Source organism: Balaenoptera acutorostrata, chromosome 21 (genome assembly GCF_949987535.1).
Source record: "Balaenoptera acutorostrata chromosome 21, mBalAcu1.1, whole genome shotgun sequence".
NCBI classification, from domain to species: domain Eukaryota; kingdom Metazoa; phylum Chordata; class Mammalia; order Artiodactyla; family Balaenopteridae; genus Balaenoptera; species Balaenoptera acutorostrata.
The window spans coordinates 21,601,651-21,623,196 of NC_080084.1; the positions used below are offsets into that span (position 1 = coordinate 21,601,651).

At 38.8% G+C, this 21,546-nt stretch overlaps 1 protein-coding gene across 4 annotated transcripts in view; it reads left to right on the plus strand.

Moving 5' to 3' along the window:
- Nucleotides 1-21,546, plus strand: part of ZDHHC2 (zinc finger DHHC-type palmitoyltransferase 2) — a 75,191-nt gene that overhangs the window by 17,380 nt on the left and 36,265 nt on the right. For all 4 annotated transcript variants that reach the window (XR_009006506.1, XM_057537274.1, XM_057537275.1 and 1 more), the window contains exons 2-3: nucleotides 10,777-10,803; nucleotides 11,916-12,010. Coding sequence is in view for 3 of the 4 variants with exons in the window: in XM_057537274.1 (XP_057393257.1) it covers nucleotides 10,777-10,803; nucleotides 11,916-12,010 (122 nt within the window). In the remaining variant the exon portion in view is untranslated. The remainder of the gene's footprint in view (nucleotides 1-10,776; nucleotides 10,804-11,915; nucleotides 12,011-21,546) is intronic.

Consider the following 21,546-nt stretch of genomic DNA (forward strand, 5'->3'; position numbering starts at 1 on the left):
TGCATAATATTCCATTGTATATATGTACCACATCTTCTTTATCCATTCCTCTGTCAATGGACATCATAACCTGTTCTTACGGTTCCCGTCCTTCCTGTGTCTTGGTTTATATTGACTGGTTTACTGCCGTTCATTTTTTTTTCTTTGTTGTTGCATTGTGCCATTCTTCAGGAGAAGTTCTCCTTGACCATTTTTCCATGGTTGTTTGATAATTTCTAGCACACAAAACATCTAGTTTAGATCAGTATAGTTTGTTAGACATAAATCCTGGGGTAGAGGCAGAGGGGATGCATCAGACCACCTGGGAAATCCTACTTCTCCCCAAATTACACAATTTCCTCCACTCCTCACATTGAGATGCTGATACATGGCAGACCCTATCAGAACCTGGACAGGCCTTGGTCGGGTGGGGATGGGGGTGGAGTTGAGAGGAAAAGAGATCTGGAAGGAGTAGGGAAAGAAAATGTAGTTTTAAAATTCACTGGTTTAGTGTTTTCTCATTATGTTAATTTGCCCACATGGTAATTCACCTGCATTTTTCTGCTTATTTACACTCAAAAGTTCTTCCAGCAATTTATTTCCATCAACTTGGCATTTCACTGTCCAGAAAATTGTAGCACTCCAGCAAGCTAAAAATGCATGGTGTGCTTCTTTCTCCAGGTTGTTTATAAAACTGTTGACACTAAACCTTGGGGAACTCCTACTCTTAAGGTTTCACTGTTTTGTGATTTATTTATGCTCCATATTCATCTAACATTTATTGAGCTCCTCATATATGCCAGCTTCTATTCGAGGTGTTTTTACTTACATTACCTAGTTTATTCTCAAAACAACTCAATGAGATAAATATTGAGATAAGACTGATGAGAGAATAAGTAATTAGGCGGAGATAAAACATCAAACTGGACAGAGCCAGGATGCAAACCTCAGTGAAGGACATGGAAAAGAAACAAATAAAAACAATTACAGACTGTGCTAAGTGCTAAGAAAGATACAGTGTGTGGTGGTAAGGATTGTAGCTGGGTACTGGACAGGAGGACCTCTATGAGAAACTGACCTGCAACTTGCAAGCTGAAGGATGATCAAGAGTGAGCCAGGAGAGGCAGCAGGTGAAGAGGGTAGAGACACTAAAGTTTAGTGTGTTCTGGAAGGTCAGCCCGTTTGCAGCTTAGTGGGCAAGAGGATGAGCGATGAGAAGTGATCTTGGAGAGGTGGGTAGGAGCCAGAGCATGTTGGTGCACTGAGGCCTGAGTAAGGAGATTGGACTTCAGTGTAAATTCAGTGCAAAGCCACGGAAGGGTTTTTAGTGAGATGACATCAGTTGACATTTTAAAAGAGACCATGGTTTTCTTATTGCAGAATGAGTGTTTAAGGAACCATATGGGGATCTGACAAGGAATGTAGACTGCCTGCCCCGTGTTTGTGGTTGGCACTGTGAGGTCTGGCTTTTATGTAACCGTGAGAACCCACATGGGAAACCATGGTTTTTGGGTCCAGGTGATGTGAAGCCTTACCCTTATTCTTTGTGTCTATTCTGAAACTGTTTTCCTGTCCTTGACAAAACAGTTCCTACAAACCCACCGATTCTATTTGTAGAATGACTTTTGCCCCAAGTTTTTGTTTTTATTTATTTATTTATTTAAAAAATTTATTTATTTATTCTTGGCTGCATTGGGTCTTTGTTGCTGCGCTCGGGCTTTCTCTAGTTGCAGCAAGCGTGGGGCTACTCTTCGTTGCGGTGCGCAGGCTTCTCACTGAGGTGGCTTCTCTTATTAAAATGGTCTAGCAGCAGTGTCACCAGTATTCATGGGAATGATTTGATGTATTTCTCCTACTGACCCAATTTGATCTCTAAAACATTAAAAGTGAACTAGTGCTTCTTGGAAGGTAGCTGAAAGGACAAAGGATTTTGCTTCAAGGGGTTTTCACTGGCCGGTTTCACCAAAGAATTCACCGTCAGTTCAACAAAACATTTCAAAAAGAGAGTAATTAATTCTGTTAGAGTAACTTGAGTACCAAGAATTAGGGAGGGTATTGGTGACCTTGACAGGACTGATAGCACTGGAATGTTGGGGGTGCAGAACCACTTGGTGGTGGTTGAGGAAGTAACAAGAAATTAGCGGGTACGGGCTTCCCTGGTGGCGCAGTGGTTAAGAATCCGCCTGCCAATGCAGGGGACACAGGTTCAAGCCCTGGTCCGGGAAGATCGCACATGCCGCGGAGCAACTAAGCCCCAGCACCACAACTACTGAGCCTGCTCTAGAGCCCGCGAGCCACAACTACTGAAGCCCACGTGCCACAACTACTGAGCCCGCGCTCCACAACAAGAGAAGCCACCTCTATGAGAAGCCCGCGCACCACAACGAAGAGTAGCCCCCGCTCGCCGCAACTAGAGAAAGCCCGCGCCCAGCAACGAAGACCCAACGCAGCCAAAAATAAATAAATAAATAAACAAATAAATTAATTAATTAAAAAAAAGAAATTAGGGGGTAGAGGCAGTGCGTTTGGATGATTGTTAAAATAAGTTTTCCTGTGAAAGGGCCAGAAAAATGGGGTGGCAGCTAGAGACGTGAGGTCAAAGGAGAGATGTTAGGACAGGAGATATTAAAGTATATTTGTAACACTCTTCCTATTTTCATCTTAATTTTATGAATCTGAGGGGCTTCTGTTTCTTAATTGAAAATGTTTTACTGTTTTAATGTCCTTGTTTTTTCCGTTAGTTTCAACTTCTAAGTAAAATGGCCCCATGAACTCTAGGCTTTTTGAGCAGGGGGATGGCGTCTCATTTACCATTTCATCCTCAGTGGTGTAACTATGGTGGAGTCAGTGACTGTTTTTCAATAGATGAGTTAAAGATAAGTAGAAAAAAATAAGAGCTTGGATATAAAGTTATCCTTCAGATTCACTCATTAGAACCAATTCTTTACTTTTGGTGTTCTTCATTATCAGACTGAATATATGGGGCTAAGATATATCTGTGTCAGACTGCCCTAGTGGATTTATACAGAGAAGGTACTGTGTTTATGCAATAAAAGTAAATTATTCTTCCAAAACAGAGTTTGAATTTGAAGGCAAGAAAAAGAAAATTCAGATTAAGAAAAGAAATAAAAAATCACAGCCATATACATTTGTGAAAATGTATGAAAATACCCCAAAAACAGATTGTTCTGGAAAAAATTATGTAACTGTTCTTTGCTAATTTAAGGGGGAAAGTACTTTTTTTTTTTTTTTTTTACCTACTATGAAGGCTTGTTTTAGTATCTGAAGTTTTTTGGATTTTGGATGTACTTAGGACTGAACGTTGAACTAGATTCAAGCTACTGACTAATGGGTAGGCTGCTACTTATCAATAGATAACATTTTTGACAGCAAACTCTCAATTGTATAATCACCGAAGCAAAATTTTAAAAAATCAGTTGGCAAAATATAGGACTGGAAAGATCTTTGAGACGAACCTTTGCTTTTAATCAAGATTGAATTTAAATCAATCTAGACTAAATCGGCTCTAATATTTTTAGAGCTCTTTAGAAAATAGGGTTGGATAGCATCCTTAGGGAATCATATGGGGGTATATATAAAGTTAATTTGAATAGGATTATTTGCAGTCAAGTTTTTAGAGTATGACAAAGGATTTTATTATTGTTTTCTCTCTAGCAGATACATAAAGTTAGTTTATGTAGTTACTTTGCTAGCTATAATTCCAATTTATTAATTTACAGTAAATAATACACTTGGCTTCAGAACTTACACAGAAGATCAACACACGTCTTCTTAGTCAACTATTTTTAGAATAAAATTAGATTCTAGATGCAGGGTGTGATGATTAATTTTATGTGTCAACTAGGCTAGGCTGTGGTGGCCAGTTGTCTGGTTAAACACCAGTCTAGCTGTTGCTGTGAAGGCATTTTTTAGATGTGGTTAACATTTAAATCAGTAGACTGTGAGTAAAGCAGGTTACCTTTCATAATGTAGGTGGGCCTCACCCAATCAGTTGAAGGCCTTAAGAGCAAAGACTGAGGTCTCCTGAAGAGGAGGCATCTCTGCCTCTAGTCTGCCTTCAGACCCAAGACTGCAACATTAACCCTTCCCTGGCTCTCCAGCTTGCCAGCCTGCTCTGTAGATTTTGGACTTGCCAGCTCCCATAACCCTGTGAGCGAACCCTTAAAATTCATATTCATTCATTCTCTACCCTCTTCTCTCTCTCTCTCCTTCCCTCCTCCCTCCTGCCTCCTCCGGCCTCCCTCTCTCTCTCTACACACACACACCCACACACCCTATTGGTTCTGTTTCTCTGGAGAACTATATTTATACAGGGGTTGAAAATCATTCTCTATAGAAGGCCAGATAGTAAATATTCTAGGCTCTGCAGGCCATACTCTTCCTGTCACAACTACCCACTCTCCATTGTAGCACAGAAATAGCCATGTAAATGAATGCGTGTCTCTGTTCCAAAAAAACTTTATTTACAGAAGCAGATGGCTGGCTATATTTGGATTGAGGACTGTAGTTTACTGACCCCTGGATTAAATGACTGCTTGATAATTCATGCGGAAGAGATAAGTGAGGTATGCCTTTAATTTTTTTTGTATGCATTTTTAAGGATGTTTACTCAAGTCAGGTTTGGAATAAGAAGCAGTTTTTCATACTTTTGTATATTAGGGGTTACTACTTTGGCTGACAGTCTGACTCTTCAACTTTGGTTTTACCGGTTTATTTTTACACAAGAGTTTCTTAAAGATCAGTACTACAACAAAAGTATCATGCATCAACTCTAAACTCATGGCTGACCAATCAGCCTTTTCTCTAATGCCCCACTCTGTTTCTTAGAGGAATGATTAATGAGGGAGGAGGAGGGTTAGCAGAAAGGGTGGCCGGGAAACACAACTGGCCACCCGACCTACCAGCCTTGCCGTTATATTGACACTTCCAGATTCCAAGATGTAATTCTTTTTTTTTTTTAATAAATTTATTTATTTATTTATTTATTTATTTAGTTTTGGCTGTGTTGGGTCTTCGTTTCTGTGCGAGGGCTTTCTCTAGTTGCGGCAAGCGGGGGCCACTCTTCATCGCGGTGCGCGGGCCTCTCACTATCGCGGGCTCTCTTGTTGCGGAGCACAGGCTCCAGACGCGCAGGCTCAGTAGTTGTGGCTCACGGGCCTAGTTGCTCCGTGGCATGTGGGATCTTCCCAGACCAGGACTCGAACCCGTGTCCCCTGCATTGTCAGGCAGACTCTCAACCACTGTGCCACCAGGGAGGCCCCAAGATGTAATTCTTAAAGGCCTTCATTTTGCTCTTGGCAAAAGGAACATTCTTGCAAACACTGGTAATAATTTATCATTCCCACTTTCTCTCTTCCAATAGACCACCAGTGCCAATAAAGTACTTCCATTCTTTAGGATCTTTCAACAAGGCAGAGTTCTTGTTGCCTAGTTGTACTGCACTTAATCTGGGAGGAGTTTTAAGTCCTGCAGGTAGATTGAAAGTTAGAGATCTCTAAAGCAGCATATTATCATTGTAGGCTATGGAACTGGAAAGAAATTAGGCTAATCCAAGATAAAATTAGGCAGTTAAGTTTTTAAAATGAAAATTAAAATCGTGACCCCTGATGTTACTATTGTATGTATTTAGATACTCACCAGATGTATGAAGGGTAAATATTTTAGTGTAATAACAGCAGTGCTCTTATTCCCAAGAGTAAATTGCATCTAACTTTTTTGGAATGAATATAAGATTTAGGCCTTTAAAAAAAAAAGTCATTGTTCTTATTCATTAAGTTGGACAGATTGTGTCCCATCCAAAATAGATCTTCTCACTTTTAAGTGAAGTTCTCACATGGGCTGACTGCCGCATCAGGAATGAAGTTTTTATGTCTCCTCGTTACCCTGTGTAAGGATCAGTACCACCATTTTTATTTATCACGTTTCTGGAATGACACATCTATATACAAAGGCAAGATATGGAGATCTAAGTTATTTTTCAACTTTTATTTTTCACTTTGTAAAGTCTATTTTTAGTCAGAATTTTGCATTTATGTCTTTCAAAGGTCTGTACAAATACTACTTGTCTCTGTAATTTTTCTTCATTTGTAGTCCCCTTTCCTATATGTTATCTATTACAGCTAGTGTTCGCAAAATTAAATATCATGTATTATAATTGTTTGTATATTTGGGGGGCTTACTGTGTGCCAGGTACTATGTTAGGTACATTACATGTATTACCTCTTTTAATTCCACAACAGCTCTAATGATATTGCTGTTGCTATTACTACCCTCACTTCGTGATGGAATATGTAGAATCACTGTGTAAACCAGCAAGTGGCAGAGATAGGATGGAGCTTTGCCAGTCTTTATCCAGAGCCTTTGCTCTTTAGTTTGGTGGTTGTGCTTAGTAAGATTCTTCTTCACTTTGACAAACTGAACTATTAAAAAGTAAAATACTAAGGAAGAGCCAAAATTAGTAGGGAAAAACCCTATAAACGTATAAAACCTTTCTATCTTCTTTCAAAGTTGCTTGAAGCCAAGTTGAAGCCAGTGTCTTCTTCAAGCTTTTAATTTTTAGAGGATCATGAACCACTTGGTCGTCTCTGTCTCCTTTGTGTAATGAGGTATTGTCTTCACTTCTGGGGATGTATGCTAGCAGGCAGTACAGATAAGATTACTCTTGGTTTTGCAGATTACCAGTTGAGTTTCTACAGTGTGCTAAGATGACAGGTAGAAGAAATAACTTTGTTCTTGAAATTTTCAAATCAACAGAAGAAAGAATTAACATAGGTGTGCTTTGGGATTCCACTTTTATGATTCAAATTAGTGGTGTTTTCTTCTGTTTGTCTTTTTTTTTAAAATAAATTTATTTGTTTTATTTATTTTTGGCTGCACTGGGTCTTCTTAGCTATGTGTGGACTTTTCTCTAGTTGTAGAGAGCAGGGGCTACTCTTCGTTGCGGTGCACAGGCTTCTCATTGTGGTGGCATGGGCTCTAGGCGCGCGGGCTTCAGTAGTTGTGGCTCGCGGGCTCTGAAGCGCAGGCTCAGTAGTTGTGGCGCACAGGCTTAGTTGCTCTGCAGCATGTGGGATCTTCCTGGACCAGGGCTCGAACCCGCGTCCCCTGCACTGGCAGGCGGATTCTTAACCACTGCGCCACCAGGGAAGCCCTTTTTGTCTTTTTTATTCAGTAAACATTTATGGGGCAGATGCTCTATGCCAGTTATTGTGCTTCAATAAGGAACTACTTTTAGTAAGATCCAGCAGAGCTCAAGTCATAATATTTTTGTCACGTGTGTAAAACTTTAAAATTGAAAATAAAAGAATTTCTCAGATAGAATTAACTAATGTGCTACTCATTGTGACTTGGAGTAAAGCTCATCTGCCTCCATTTTCTTTTAATAAAAACAGAAATAACTATATTAAATTACCTCAAAAGTCGTTTTTAGAAAATATGTTAAAGATGGTTATAAAAGATTTGAAATTTCTTTATGTGTGTAGTTGGAGAATAAGTATCAGCATAATTTTTAAATAGACCAAACTGAAATTCTGTGAAATAATAAAATTAAATAATACTGAATAAAACTCAAAATTCACATTAAAACCCAGTAGATTTTTGGAAGATCTGTCATAAATATGATCAGTATTGCTGTTTAATTCTCATGTTGATGTAAATAGTCAAATTACATTTGACTTACCGTCTATTTGACTTACCATCTATTTTTTCCAAAAATGAGTCTGTATTTCCCATATATTATCTTTATATACATATATATTGGAAACATATGTGGCTAAGTTATAACCTTTTCTTAAACAGTCATTTATGAGCAGAATAGAAAATAACATTGTATTCTATGTGGTTTTGTCCGAGAAAGGAAATGTTGAAATTGGCAACTCTTCCACTAAATTGAAAATTACAAGGTGAACCATTGACCTACTAAACAGGTAAACATGGTTGAAAGAACATTAATTTCCTCAAGATCATAAAGCAAAACCAAGTATAGTCCATATATCTGTTAGTGAAATAGGTCAGTTTGAAAGTTTTGATACTGCTGTTTAATCAAGGACAAACCATAAGATTTTGCTAGTATTTATTGTCTTTTTTTTGCTGCACCATGCGGCATGTGAGATCTTAGTTCCCCAACCAGGGATCGAACCTGCGCCCCCTGCGTTGGAAGTGCGGAGTCTTAACCACTGGACCGCCAAGGAAGCCTCTATTAAGTCATTTGAAAGTAGTTATACACAACTTTATTTGGAACATATGTAACAAATATGGGATTACTTCCCAGAGTACTATATAAAAGGCTCTCAATAAGTAAAAGAGAAGTAGACCAATGGGAAAGTGGTAATTTAATCAGAAGAAATAGGAAAAGCCAATCATTTTATTTTTTAACAAAAATTTTTAAAGTTCACTAGTAATCAGGGAAATGAATACTAAAACAATGACTTTTTATTTTGGCCTAAAATGTTGACAAAAATTAAAGACATTTTACATTCATAGGAAATTGGGTAGGCTCACAATTTTGGGGAGTGTAATTGAAGCCTTTTTGGACTTTCACATTTAACTCTATAAATGTTATCAGAATTATTTACCATAAGCATGCATCCATGAGTAACTTGTTTAGATGAAAAAAAAAAAAAGAAGAAGATCTGTGAATTTTGGAGTACATTAAGAGAAAAACAAACTGTGAAGGGCAGAAATAGCTTTTTAAAAGATGTCTTTGAATGCATATCCAGTCAATATAATAATGGTCCAGGGCAAAAAACTTCTCACCTCATACTAACTGTACTTTTTCTTTTTTTTTAATGTTATTTTGTTTTACTGTTTCAGTTCTGACAGCTAGAGTCATGGGTTAGCAAATACATTTTCTTTAAAACACCAGCACCTCTGAAATGGTCATTAAGGGTCATTCCTATATAAATGCACGAATGAATTAAAAGTGCTTTTGCATTTCATTAGATTAGCTGAAGGAGCAGAAATGTTGATCCAAGGAAGAACTGTAGTCAATTTTGGAGCACTTTGAAGACAGGGAAGTCAGAGCCTGGAGAGAAATGCCTGAAGGGAGAGGTGGAGGTCAGACAGAAAAGACAGGTTGGTCCTTCCTCTGGCCTCACATTAACTTCTTCACGTATTCTATGAGAAAGTGCATATGACTCTCGCCGCTGGTGGACAAGCGCACCTGTGGAACAGGGCGTTTGTAAGTCAGAGATCATCTGTGTCTGCCTGTCCCATCCTGGGGATCAGAAAGGTAAAAGGAGATCGAGAGACCAGGAAATATTTAAAGGAACCACATCAAGGTTGGTGAGAAATCTGGAAATCATCTATTTTTTGGGTTAAGAGAGAACATATGAAGGTCTGCCATTTAGATTTTCTGTTTATTGCTACAGATTGGAAGCCTAGATTCCATAGGTAGAAGCCACAAGAGGCTCATTTCGGCACCCTCTGATCGTACAGTCATTCTTTTTTTTTTTTAATTAATTAATTTATTAATTTATTTATTTTTGGCTGTGTTGGGTCTTCGTTTCTGTGCGAGGGCTTTCTCCAGTTCCGGCGAGCGGGGGCCACTCTTCATCGCGGTGCGCGGGCCCCTCACTATTGCGGCCTCTCTGGTTGAGGAGCACAGGCTCCAGACGCGCAGGCTCAGTAGTTGTGGCTCACGGGCCTAGTTGCTCCGCGGCATGTGGGATCTTCCTGGACCAGGGCTCGAACCCGTGTCCCCTGCACCGGCAGGCAGACTCTCAACCACTGCGCCACCAGGGAAGCCCCCGTACAGTCATTCTTAAGAGCCATCCATTGAGGGGGTGGGCTGCTCTCCAAAACTGTGTCTCCTGCTCACTCTAGAAATGGCTAAACGGTGGCTCTCCTGTGAAGGAGGGTGGTTGGATCAGGTAATCTTAAAAATCTCTCACAACATTACCCTCTGATTTCAGTGCTTCTTAAGGCAATGAAAATATACTCCAGGACAAAGGCCCAGAATACTGTACCCCTTTAAATAGCCAAGGAGGAACAAAACTACATAAATAAAGTCAAATCTTCCCCTGCTACAACTGAGACAGGCCAGAGCTTCCTAAAGACTTTAGTACAAATGGAGGACGACCACATGGGAAACAAAACAAGTAGACGATACAGAAGGCAAGAAAACTGCCCGAGTGGGGCTTTTTGTCCCAGCTCTGTTGAGCTCTGTGGTCCCTGCCCTCGATCTACCTGCCACCTTGCGATATTTACAGCAGCCCTTCAGGGATGGCAGTTTCTCAGGCACGTGGTCTGGGCCCCTTGTTGTACAGTCGGAAGCAATTAGTCATCGGGCATAAGAATTCATCCTTTCAGAAATACGGCAAGAGAAGTGTATGCCGTGGACACATTTTTTTTCCTTCTGGAAAGCTAACTCAGTGGTTGCCAACTTATAAAGAGCAATCAGTGTCTCTGGCAATGTGAGGAGCTGGAGAGCTTTTATCCGAACTCTGTAGTTGGAAGGGAACCCGAGAAACAGATCGATATAGGAGTAAGACCCGCCAGGGCCACGCTTGGCAGGGTTAGCTTTCTGCATGAGAGGCAGGGCTGGAACGCCAGCGGGGGGCCTGGTTGAGGGCGGCCACCCGCCTTCCCTCCCCACCTCTCTGCCACAGGGCTCGTGCCTCCTCTAAACAACGTTGAACAAATATTTAAAGAATGTTGGTTTGAAAAGGAGCCAAATTATTAACCTACTCAAGCGTCTTCTCTCTCTGTCAGGCCCTCTGTTTTCCATAAGCTTCTTGTAACCTATTGCCTGTCTCTTTTCTCTATTTATTTCTATAGTGTCCATGGAAAATATTGGAGAACAAGGTAAGACATATCACTGCCTTCAGTCTAAAATTTTAAAAATAGTTGGAAAAAACGAATAGCATTCATTTAGATTTGGTTGGAGCAAGTCATACTTGGAGAATGTTGGAGTCAGGATGGGTTAAAGGCGTCTCATTCTGTCAGTGCCCAGACTGAATTCTCTCAGACGCTTGGCAGAGAACTTGACCCTGAAATGGCAGTCATTGTGCCAAGGTTCTTATGGCTTCAAGACACAGGAATATCAACAATCTCCTGTTTCAACTCAGAGTCTGACCCCATGCCTGAGTCACCTATATAATTCATGAAAAATATCATTGGGTCTAGTCATCTCACACTGATTTAAGTGCCTGTGAGGTAACTGAATGTTTTAATGGTTCTATAATAGGAATATCAGCTTCTTTTAAAAAGCGAAAATGGCTGTTAAGGTTTAAAAATACCAAACATGCTATATTTTAAATTAAATTAGCATATTTTATTCAACTGTATCTTACACAAGTAAGTTATATATTAATGTATTATCCAGAATTAATCATTATCACTGTATACAAAATTAATATTTCAGCTTTGCATAGGACTTCAAGACTAAAATACCATTCAAAGTGTGTTTATGTACACTACCTTAAAAAAATATTCAGAATGCTTTTGTTAACAGTTGTCCTATGTGATCAGTAAGAAACTTGAACTCTTCTTGGAGGAAATCTCTCTTTGTTCAGAAGATCTCTGTTTAAAACTACTGTCCTTGAAACAGGACCACCAGATTTGACTCGAGCTGAGCAAAATAGGCAAACAGCTCAAGCAGGAACTGCTTTTGCTATTCTTCGTTAGTGAAGCAAAAGTTCTTACAGCCTGAATGTTTTAACATTCGTTTAACACTTTGTTTATGATTTAAAGTTGCAGGCATAACTGCCTTATTTTTACAACTTAGGAGAGGTCCCTGTAGCCATTTTGCCGATAGATGGGCTTGTCTACAGATGGGAGGGTTCTAATCATGGGATAGTAAGTAATTAAATAATTAAATTATTTGGTTATTTTAGAACAAGCACATCTTTTGTGAATACCATGATTTTAGTATGTATTTGCATATTAAAGTGATAATTTTGTTTCTCTCATTTTAGTTGTGTGCCTGATTGCTTATCATCTACTTTTTGCAATGTTTGTCTGGTCGTATTGGAAAACTATCTTTACATTACCAATGAATCCTTCAAAAGAAGTAAGTTAAAATATTAGTATAGTTATGTCCTAGAGATGGAAGTCTGTAATACTGATGTCTGAAGAATGAGTTTTATGTCTTTTTATTAATGTTGCAAACTTAGTGTAGTGATTTTTTATATTAATGTGTTAATTAAATACTTGAATTTTCACTTGATAAATATTATTTTTGCACTGGATGAGTACTATACTTACAATATTAAATATGTTATATGTTCCATTTCTACTTTAGAGTCAGACACAAGGATGGATGGATGGATAGATAGATAAAAAGATAGAGCTGAAGGTAGACACATTTCTATTATAATTGTCATACTAATGGTGCATTAGTTGGCTGTCAGCCGCCAGAAACAACAACAACAAATTAACGACTTAACTAATCTTCTCTTTCTTTTTTTTTTTTAATTAATTAATTACTTTATTTTTGGCTGCATTGGGTCTTCATTGCTGCGTGCGGGCTTTCTCTAGTTGCGGCGAGTGGGGGCCGTGCATGGGCGTCTCATTGTGGTGGCTTCTCTTGTTGTGGAGCACAGGCTCTAGCGTGCAGGCTCAGTAGTTGTGGCTCACGGGCTTAGTTGCTCCGCGGCATGTGGGATCTTCCCGGACTGGAGCTCGAACCCGTGTCCCCTGCATTGGCAGGTGGACTCTTAACCACTGCACCACCAGGGAAGCCCAATCTTCTCTGCTTTCAAAGTGTAGCTAGTCTACAGCTGTCAGGTACCCAGGCTCCTACCCTGTTGCTCTGACATGTATAGCCTCCGTTCCCAACATTACCTCTTGGCCTAAAATGGCTGCTTCATTTCCAGCCATCATGTCTACATTCCAGACAGCAGGCCAGAGAAAGTAGAAAAGAAGAGTAGAAGTAAATGTCCTTCTCTTTAAGGACTTTCTGGAAGTTGCTGATGCCATTTCCACTTACATTTAGAACTTAGTTTTATGGCCACATTTAATTGCACAGAAGACTGGAAATTTAGTCTTTATTCTCAATGGCCATGTTAACCACGTTGGAAGGAGTAGATATTGGGGGACAACTAGCAGTTTCAGCTACAGAAGGTTTTAAATAGAGTTACATGTTCAAATATGTATGCATTTTGAAAAGATCATTCTGGCGAACTTTTTGCTTCTGGGTGTTTAATCCTGGTTAAATGTCCTTGAAGCAGAGGACTGTGTTTTACTCATTTTTGTACCCTTGACACTTAGTCTAGTACATGGTTGTTGAATAGAAATAAACTCTGCTCCAGTAATAAAAATGCAGTTTTAGTAAGCTAACGTTAAAAAAAAGAAGTGTAGGCATCACTTAGAATTGTTTCCTGAAGTAATCTGTTTGAAATGCAGCTGTGGTCAAAAAGGCCAATAAATATGCTGTATGAACTGGGAAAGGATATTAAAAACAAAACCACAGATATTTGCACAGTATTAATGGCATGCTTGGCCTAGAATGCATTAGATATAGACTTTTTTTCTTCTTCTCTCTACTTACTTTTTTTCCTGCCTCTTTTTCCTCCCTCCTACCATGTTCTCTTCTTTCCTATCATCTTTCTTACCCTCATCCTGGCCTTAGTTGTAGGCTTGAAGGAAAATGCTCACTTTTATCATAGGTCATCTCATCCACTCTGGTGGTTTGCCTGTGACCTCTGTGTTGACAAGTCCCAGATCTGTTTCTAGCCTGACCTCTCCCACAAATTTCAAATTTATATATCTCCCTGCCAAACATAGCTCCTTGATCACTGCACTGACACCGCAAACACAACACATCTGAGACTAAAGCCACCACCCTCTCCTTCCCCAAACCGTGACTCATCTGTTTCTTCTATGGGTTAATGCCACTGCCAACCACGTTGTCATTCGAGCCAGAAGCTTGGCATCCTTGCGCCTCCCCCAGCATCCAAATCCTGGAAATGTTTGCACTTCCTAATTTTTCTTTTTCAGTTCCAGCCCCTTTCTCTTTATTTCCCATCACTGCCCTAATTCAGAGTCTTGGTCATCTCTGTCATCTGAGACACTGCAGTCTTCTCTGTGGTGTCACCCTTGACAATCTTGCCTGCATTCCCTCGGAGAATTCTGCAAAAATCCATCCTTCACTCTGCTGCTTGTGTCTATTCAGTGACTCTGCCCATCCCACGGGGTGAAGGCCAGTCTCCCTAGTTTGGCAACGATGACTCTTGTCCAAATTTCTGACTCCTCACTTTGTACTCTAGTAGTTCTTATGTACATGGTTTCCTGTGTACACCAGGCCATAATTTTCTTTCTAGAATGTTCTTAACTCCTTTCTCATTAAAATAATTTTATTTTTATCTATAGTGGCAGCTCCTTCTTGGTCTCCTCTGCTGGTTCCTCATTATCTCCTGAACCTCTAAAGCATTGGATTATCCCAGAGTTCAGTCTCTGGACCTCTTCTCTTATTTATCTACATTATGACTTTATATACCGTCTCATCGCTTTCAAATTAATCACTAGCCTGATCCTCCCTCCTAAACTCCAGACTCCTTTCCAGCTTCCGATTTGGCATCTAATAGGAATTTCAAATTCAAATTCCAAGTACCTGAAAATAAACTTCTGATTTTCTACTTGGTCCCCAAATCCTTCTATTCCTACATTTTTCCCATCTCAATAATGGCAATTCCATCCTTCCGGTTGTTCAGGTCAAAATCTTGGAGTCACCCTTGGCTACTCTTTTTCTCTCAGACGCCACACCCTGTCAATCAGCAAATTCTGTAGGCCATACCCTCAGAGCACCCACGTGTTAGCTCACGCCCCTCCATGCTCCCAGCGTGGTCCAGGCCACCAGCATCCCTGCTGGTATATGTCCAGTACCCTGTCAGCACGTTTCCTTGCTTTTGTGTTTGCCCTCTTCTATATATTTTCAGCACAGTACCAGAGTGATCCTTTCAAAACACAAGACAGTTCATACTATTCCTCTGCTCAGAACTCTGCTGTCATATCTGAGCTCACTCAGAGTAAAACCCTAATTCTCTGCTGTAACCTAAAAGGCTGCGCATGGCCTGGCCTCACACCACTTCTCTGACCCTCTGTAATGCTGTCTTAGTCGCATCGGTTTCCTTGCTGTTCTGCCAGCACACTAAGCGTGTGTCTCCTTCAGGGGCCTTGAGAGCGGCTATTACCCCTTGATCTGGAACACTCTTCTTACAGCTAACGGCATGGCCACGCCCTTCCTTTTCTTGCTCTCTCTGTGTCTCTGCCCAAGAGTACCTTTCAGGCGTTCCATGACCACTTCCTCCAAAATAGCAAAACCCCATCCCTGCTTTCCTTCTAAACCTTACCTTGCTGTGTTTTTCTCCATGGCATATCATTCTGTAATTCATCCCATAGTCATTTTTTATACCATCCCTAGAATACAAGCTCTACAACAGCATGAACTTTATCTGTTTTATTCACTAATCCATCACCAGTACCTGGTGTCTGACCCTTAAAAGGTACTCAATAAATATTTGTTAAAGGACTGAAAGTTGAGAAGTTACGTGTATAGAGACAGGTTTGTGTTTATAGCTTTGGCAGAAAGTTGAAGTGACTTCTGATTTCTCCCTAAAATTATATGTGAGATCAACAACTAAGAATAATGGGGGAAGTAGGTTGACTGAGGTTTGGAAGAGCAGAGAAGGTTTGAAATAGCAGCTGGAGAGAGAGGAAAAATGAAATGATAAAAAACGCAGAATTGAGGGAGTAGTGGAGGTTGATGACAGTGAAGTTACAGTTTTGTACCAGGCCTTGTTGGATGACTTTTGTACAGAAGACATAGACCTTATTCGATTCATACTACTGTAGGAGATGGATATTATTTATTACCATTTCACAGATGGAGCAACAGGCTTGAACATGAACTAATTATCCTAAGGCATCAAGTGCTAGTGTGTGGCAGAGCTAATAACATTCAAAGCAAAGTCCTTTTGACCATGGAGGCTGCACTCGTGTCCCTGCACCACACTCTAGCATGAAGAGTGGACCCCACGTGGGGGGCTGTGGAGGGGACGTGTGCCAGGACATCAGTTGGCGCATGGAGGAAAAAAATAACCAAACTTCTATTTATATGCTGTTCTTTTATGTTTCTCCTTTTTTAAAGTTTCTTATATAAGATACATACTATATTAGCTAATAGCACATCTATAAATAAGTAAATATGCATATATTGGCAGTGCAGTCTCAAATTATTTTTTACTGGTAGGGGTACATTATCAAAAGAGTTTGGAGACCAGTGTCATGAAAGAAAGAGCCCTTGCTTGCTGGTTAAGAATCTTGGGTTATTCCATTAATAAAATGCAAGATTTTGGGCTTAATCTTCTAATTGATTTGCAGCCAGAGACCCCTCACTTGTAAAATGAGGGTCTTGGACTTCAACTGACAATAAAGTGCTCTCAAGTGCTAAAAGTCTTTGGAAAATGGGACTAAAAAAGTAGGAGAAGAGATAATATAAGAAAATAATGTAAATATTTTCTTGTCACTGTTCAGAGAATAAAGTTTTTCAATTCATAACATTTTCTCCTGATATTAAAGTAATATAACCATACGAAATTATATTTTGAAAACGAAGAGTAGGCAGAAAGAAAAAAAAAAATATCTCACCACACTAATTCAGCCAGTTTACATTCTGAATTTCTTTCTGGTTATTTTTCCTAGTGGTGTTCAGAGGACACATATTCCAGTTTTTTTCATGTAATAGTTCTTCCTTGGTTTATTGTCATTTTTAATAACAACATGATATTCTCACTGAAACACTGGATTTTTGAGTTCGATCCCAACTTTTCATGTTATAAACAGCATTGTTAAAGTGTTTGTTCATAGAGCTTTACCCATATTTTGGGTTATTTTTCTTAATATAAATTCTCAGAAGTAGAATTACTAGACGAAGGAAATTTAAGTCACTTGCCAAATTGTTTCCCAGAATAATTACAGCAATTTCCAAAGCCACCAGTTTTTATCAGAACCTTGGCACTGCATGCTGTTCTTAAGAAAACTGTTGTGAATTTAACAGGCAAAAAAAGTTCTACGTTTTAATTTGGACATTTTAGATACTAGTGAGGTTATATTTTAATTTTTGTCCTAAGTCAAAAACAACTAGCAAAAAAGGAAATACAATTCTTTGAGTTTTCTGTTTATTATTGGATTCTGGGTTTTTTTCTTAATTTGTACACCCTTTTAAAATTATACTCTCCTTTAATCTGAAAACTGTGTTTGATCCCAGATGTTAGTTTCTAATATCATTCTTTAAGGAAAGGAGGAAGGGCTCCTTGGAGAAATGGCTGATTCTAGAACTAGGGCAGGGTATTTTGAAAATGAGGCTGGAGCGTCTTATGCCAAAAAGTAAAAGGTACTCCAAAAAATAAAATAAAATACATTGGTGGTGGTATATCAAAGGGACATAGGATCCAGTTGAAAATGTCCCAGTGACCAAAGCCGCAACAATTTCAGCAGGAAAATAAATAAAATAGTGTTCATTTATAACTCAGCGTATAAAATAAGTATCTTTGAGTCTACCGATATAAAGAAATGATTGAATGAATAAATAAATGGGGAGAACGAGAAATCTCTTTTACAGAAGAATTCTGAATAATTTATGTACATACTCTGCCCTCAAGGAGGGGAAGAATAAATCTCCACTCCTTAAATGTGGGCTGCATGTGGTGACTTCCTTCCAAAGAGTACAGGGCGAAGACAGGGAAATAACGAGTCACTTTACAGTGGAGAAACCTGAAAAACACTCTCTCAACCAGGTGATTAAAGTCAACATCAACAGTGCTAAGTCACACTGATAGTATGTTCCCTTGATATGACGTGGTGAGAATGGCACTTTGCCTCTGTGGTCTTCCTCCCCAAAACCCGTAACCCCAGTCTAATCATGAGATAAACATCAGAAAAGTTCCAGTAGAGCAGCATCTTACAGAATACCTGATCAGTACTACTCAGAATTGTCAAACTCAACAAAAACAAGGAAAATCTGAAAAATTGTCTCAGCCAAGAGTAACTTAAGGAAACATGAAAAATAAATGTACTGTGGTCTCCTAGATGGGACCCTGGAACAGAAAAGAAGATATTCAGTGAAAACTAAGGAAATCTGAATAAACTGTGGACTTTGGTTAATAACAGTGTATCCATATTGATACATTAATTGTCCTAAATGTACCATGCTAATATATGATGTTAGGAATATCAGCAAGTTGATGAGAGGATATATGGGAACCTTGTACCATTTTCTCAATTTTTGTATAAATCAAAATTGATAAAACTGTTTAAACAAAAACAGCTTGCATTACTGACCAAAGGACCGCTGCAATCTGGAAAATTGGAGGTCAGGTATATTATCTTTTTCACCCCAGGAGGTCTCTCGTTCCTTCAGATCTCTGCAGATGTCATCTTTCCTCAGATGTGTGATGTGCGTTTGCACATAAAAGTGTTCTGAGGGGGAGGGGACTGCATATTTGGTGCATTCCAAGATAGAACTAGATATTTTGACATCCATCTTACATAAATAACAATTCCACCAACAGGTATTTGGTTTTTAGGACCTGATGGTTGCAGTGTGTTATGTTTATTTATTTATAAAAGTATTAAACATACTAAGGACTCTTCATTTCTATCACTTACTAGAATTTACCTCTAAAGTTAGAAGGATCCAGAACTCTGTAGAAAATGTAATAAAATGGCGATGGTTTTATTCCTTTTTAGTATTAAGTCTTTTACGAAACTAATTTTCAATGCTAGGTTTTAAATTACTTTTAGAAATGGGCAAGGGAGATATATCTGCCTGAATTATGGGGCTTATGGTTCTGACAATGGAAAGTTAGAGACTAGGATACAAAATAACTTTTGCTGTGATATTCAGTGTTCTGACTTAGGCTTCCTGGTACTTGTTCCTTTGTCCATTCCACAGTTCTAGCAGAGGGCTTACTCTGTGCTAAGCTTGATCCCCTTGTGGGGTTACATGCTTGTGGAAGAGATAGACAAAGGACAAATGAACCAACAAAATAATTTCAAATTATGGTGTGTAACACAAAGAAATCACACATGGACCTGATGGAGAGTATGGCAGGGGGAAGGGACAGAATTATCAGGGTCCCTACCCTAGTAAGGGAATCATGGAAGTTCTTTGAGAAGATGACATTTAAGCTGAAACCTGCAAAATGAGAAGGAGCCATCCAGAAAGTGTGAGGAATAATGTTCTAGGCAGAGGAATCAACATGTACAAAGTTAATAGATACTTCCTCTAGATCGACCCTACGTTTTCTTGACTATTACAGAATTACAGCATCATTTGATGTTATACATTTTCTACCACTCAAATATTTCCAAACAAGATACACAGTTCTATAAAGACCGTCAGTACACTTACCTCTTTGTCAGTGTTTTCTTTTTTTTAAACAATGAATAATAGCATGTTTCAAATTTTAAAGTAGTGTCATCAACAGGTGCGTGGTGCCCAACCTGGAATTTTTAAGTAAGAAAGAAAATCTGGCAAATCCTCTGATAGACCAATATGATTGCATATGATGGGTCAATAAACAATTTGAATTTTTCTTTGTTGGGTCTTTAATTCTGTTAGTAAGATCTGAATGGTGACAGCATTCTCATTGCCTCTGCTCCCCAGTGAACTTCTTTTTCAGAGTAACTCTGCAAACAATGGAATAGATTCTAGGAATCCACGATCCAATTGGGAGATAGTTTTCCCCCTGTTGGAAATGTGGTTCCCAAACTTTTCTTTGACTCTAAGGTATTTAATCTGCTGCTACTCCTGCCCCAGCCTCTAGGATTAGGCTGCAAGGTCCTTTTTTTCCTGGGTTTGAGACTCAGCACCGCTCACTGCCACTCACTGCCCTCATTGATATAGTCATGCAATCTGGAAAATTGTGTAAATATATTTCGTTTTATAAACTGAGATTTAAGGTAGCAAGCAAGTGAAGAGCATCTGATAGAACGAATACACCAAGCCTTTATAAATGTGGCCTTCATTTATTTGTTATTCATATTCATTTGAAAAAGGACTGGTTAAAGTGTAATTTGAAACACTATGAAATTAATTAATAGTAAGCAAATGCTGTGAGCATCTTGCAGGAGGAATATTTAATGTGGAGAATACTTTTTTTCAAATATCTTTCACAAACTCTTAAGGGGCCTAACTGTAACATACCTTCTAATTTAATGTAAGTAAATTTAATATACTAATTTAGAATAATTCATATTACGTAAATTTCTACTTAGAGAAAACTTATTTTTATTTTCTTTACCTTAATGAGTCTGAAATTTTACAACTATATTAAAAATCATGCATTTGTGAATATTATGGTACCTTAAAATTATTTACATTTGGAAGCTGAAGATTAGTTTATTTATTTTTTATTTTTTTATTTATTTGTTTTTATTTTTGGCTGTGTTGGGTTTTCGTTGCTGCTCGCGGGCTTTCTCTAGTTGTGGTGAGCAGGGGCTACTCTTCAGTGCGGTGCGCGGGCTTCTCATTGTGGTGGCTTCTCTTGTTGCGGAGCACGGGCTCTAGGCACGCGGGCTTCAGTAGTTGTGGCACATGGGCTCAGTAATTGTGGCTCGCGGGCTCTAGAGCGCAGGCTCAGTAGTTGCGGCGCATGGGCTTCGTTGCTCTGCGGCATGTGGGATCTTCCCGGACCAGGGCTCGAACCCGTGTCCCCTGCATTGGCAGGCAGATTCTTAACCACTGCGCCATCAGGGAAGCCCTGAAGATTTGTTTCTAATTTTAAAATAACCTCAGTAGAATTATCAACCTCTAAACAAAGATTTTTAATTTTTATTTCTCTGAAGATAATGATTTAGGTTCAAATATCATGACCTCATTTTCATCAAATTGTTTTTCTTTCCTTCACTGACATACTTAAATCACTTTTTAAAAACTTTTTAAAAATTGTAAAATATGTCTTACATTCAAAAACCATATATAAGGCACAGTTTAAAGAATAATAAAACGAAAGCACCTAAACAATCACCCAACCAAATAGAAGCATTATTTATATTTGAAGTATCTTCTGTGTACTTCTATGTTGTTATTTCCCTGCATTTCTCAAGAAGTAACAGCTATTCTGAGTGTTGTGTTAATCATTTCCTTGTTTTTTTAAATAATTTTATCATTTATACATATCCCTAACCATAATAATATATAGTAGTTTATTTTATATATCTGTTCATCAATAGGTTGAGAGTCTTGGTTGTACACAGCTGTAGTTCATTAAATGTTAAGTGCCGTATAGGATTCAATTATTTGGATAGATCATACTCCAATTTATTTATCTATTCCCCTTTCGATGGACATTTGGGTTGTGTTTAGTTTTTTACATTTTAAACAATGGTGCTGTGAATACCCTTGTACATGTCTCCTGGAGTACATTTATAGGAGTTCAAATAGACTTTTAAAACCATTTTTTTGTGATTATCAAGTTGGAGCCCAAACAGATTTTCATTTTTCTCAAATAAGTATTTTTTTTAATTGGTTGGGCCCAATTGGCAGTATAAGAAGTAAAATCAATGACTAGTTCTTCTGAGTGCTAGAGAATTCATGTAATGATT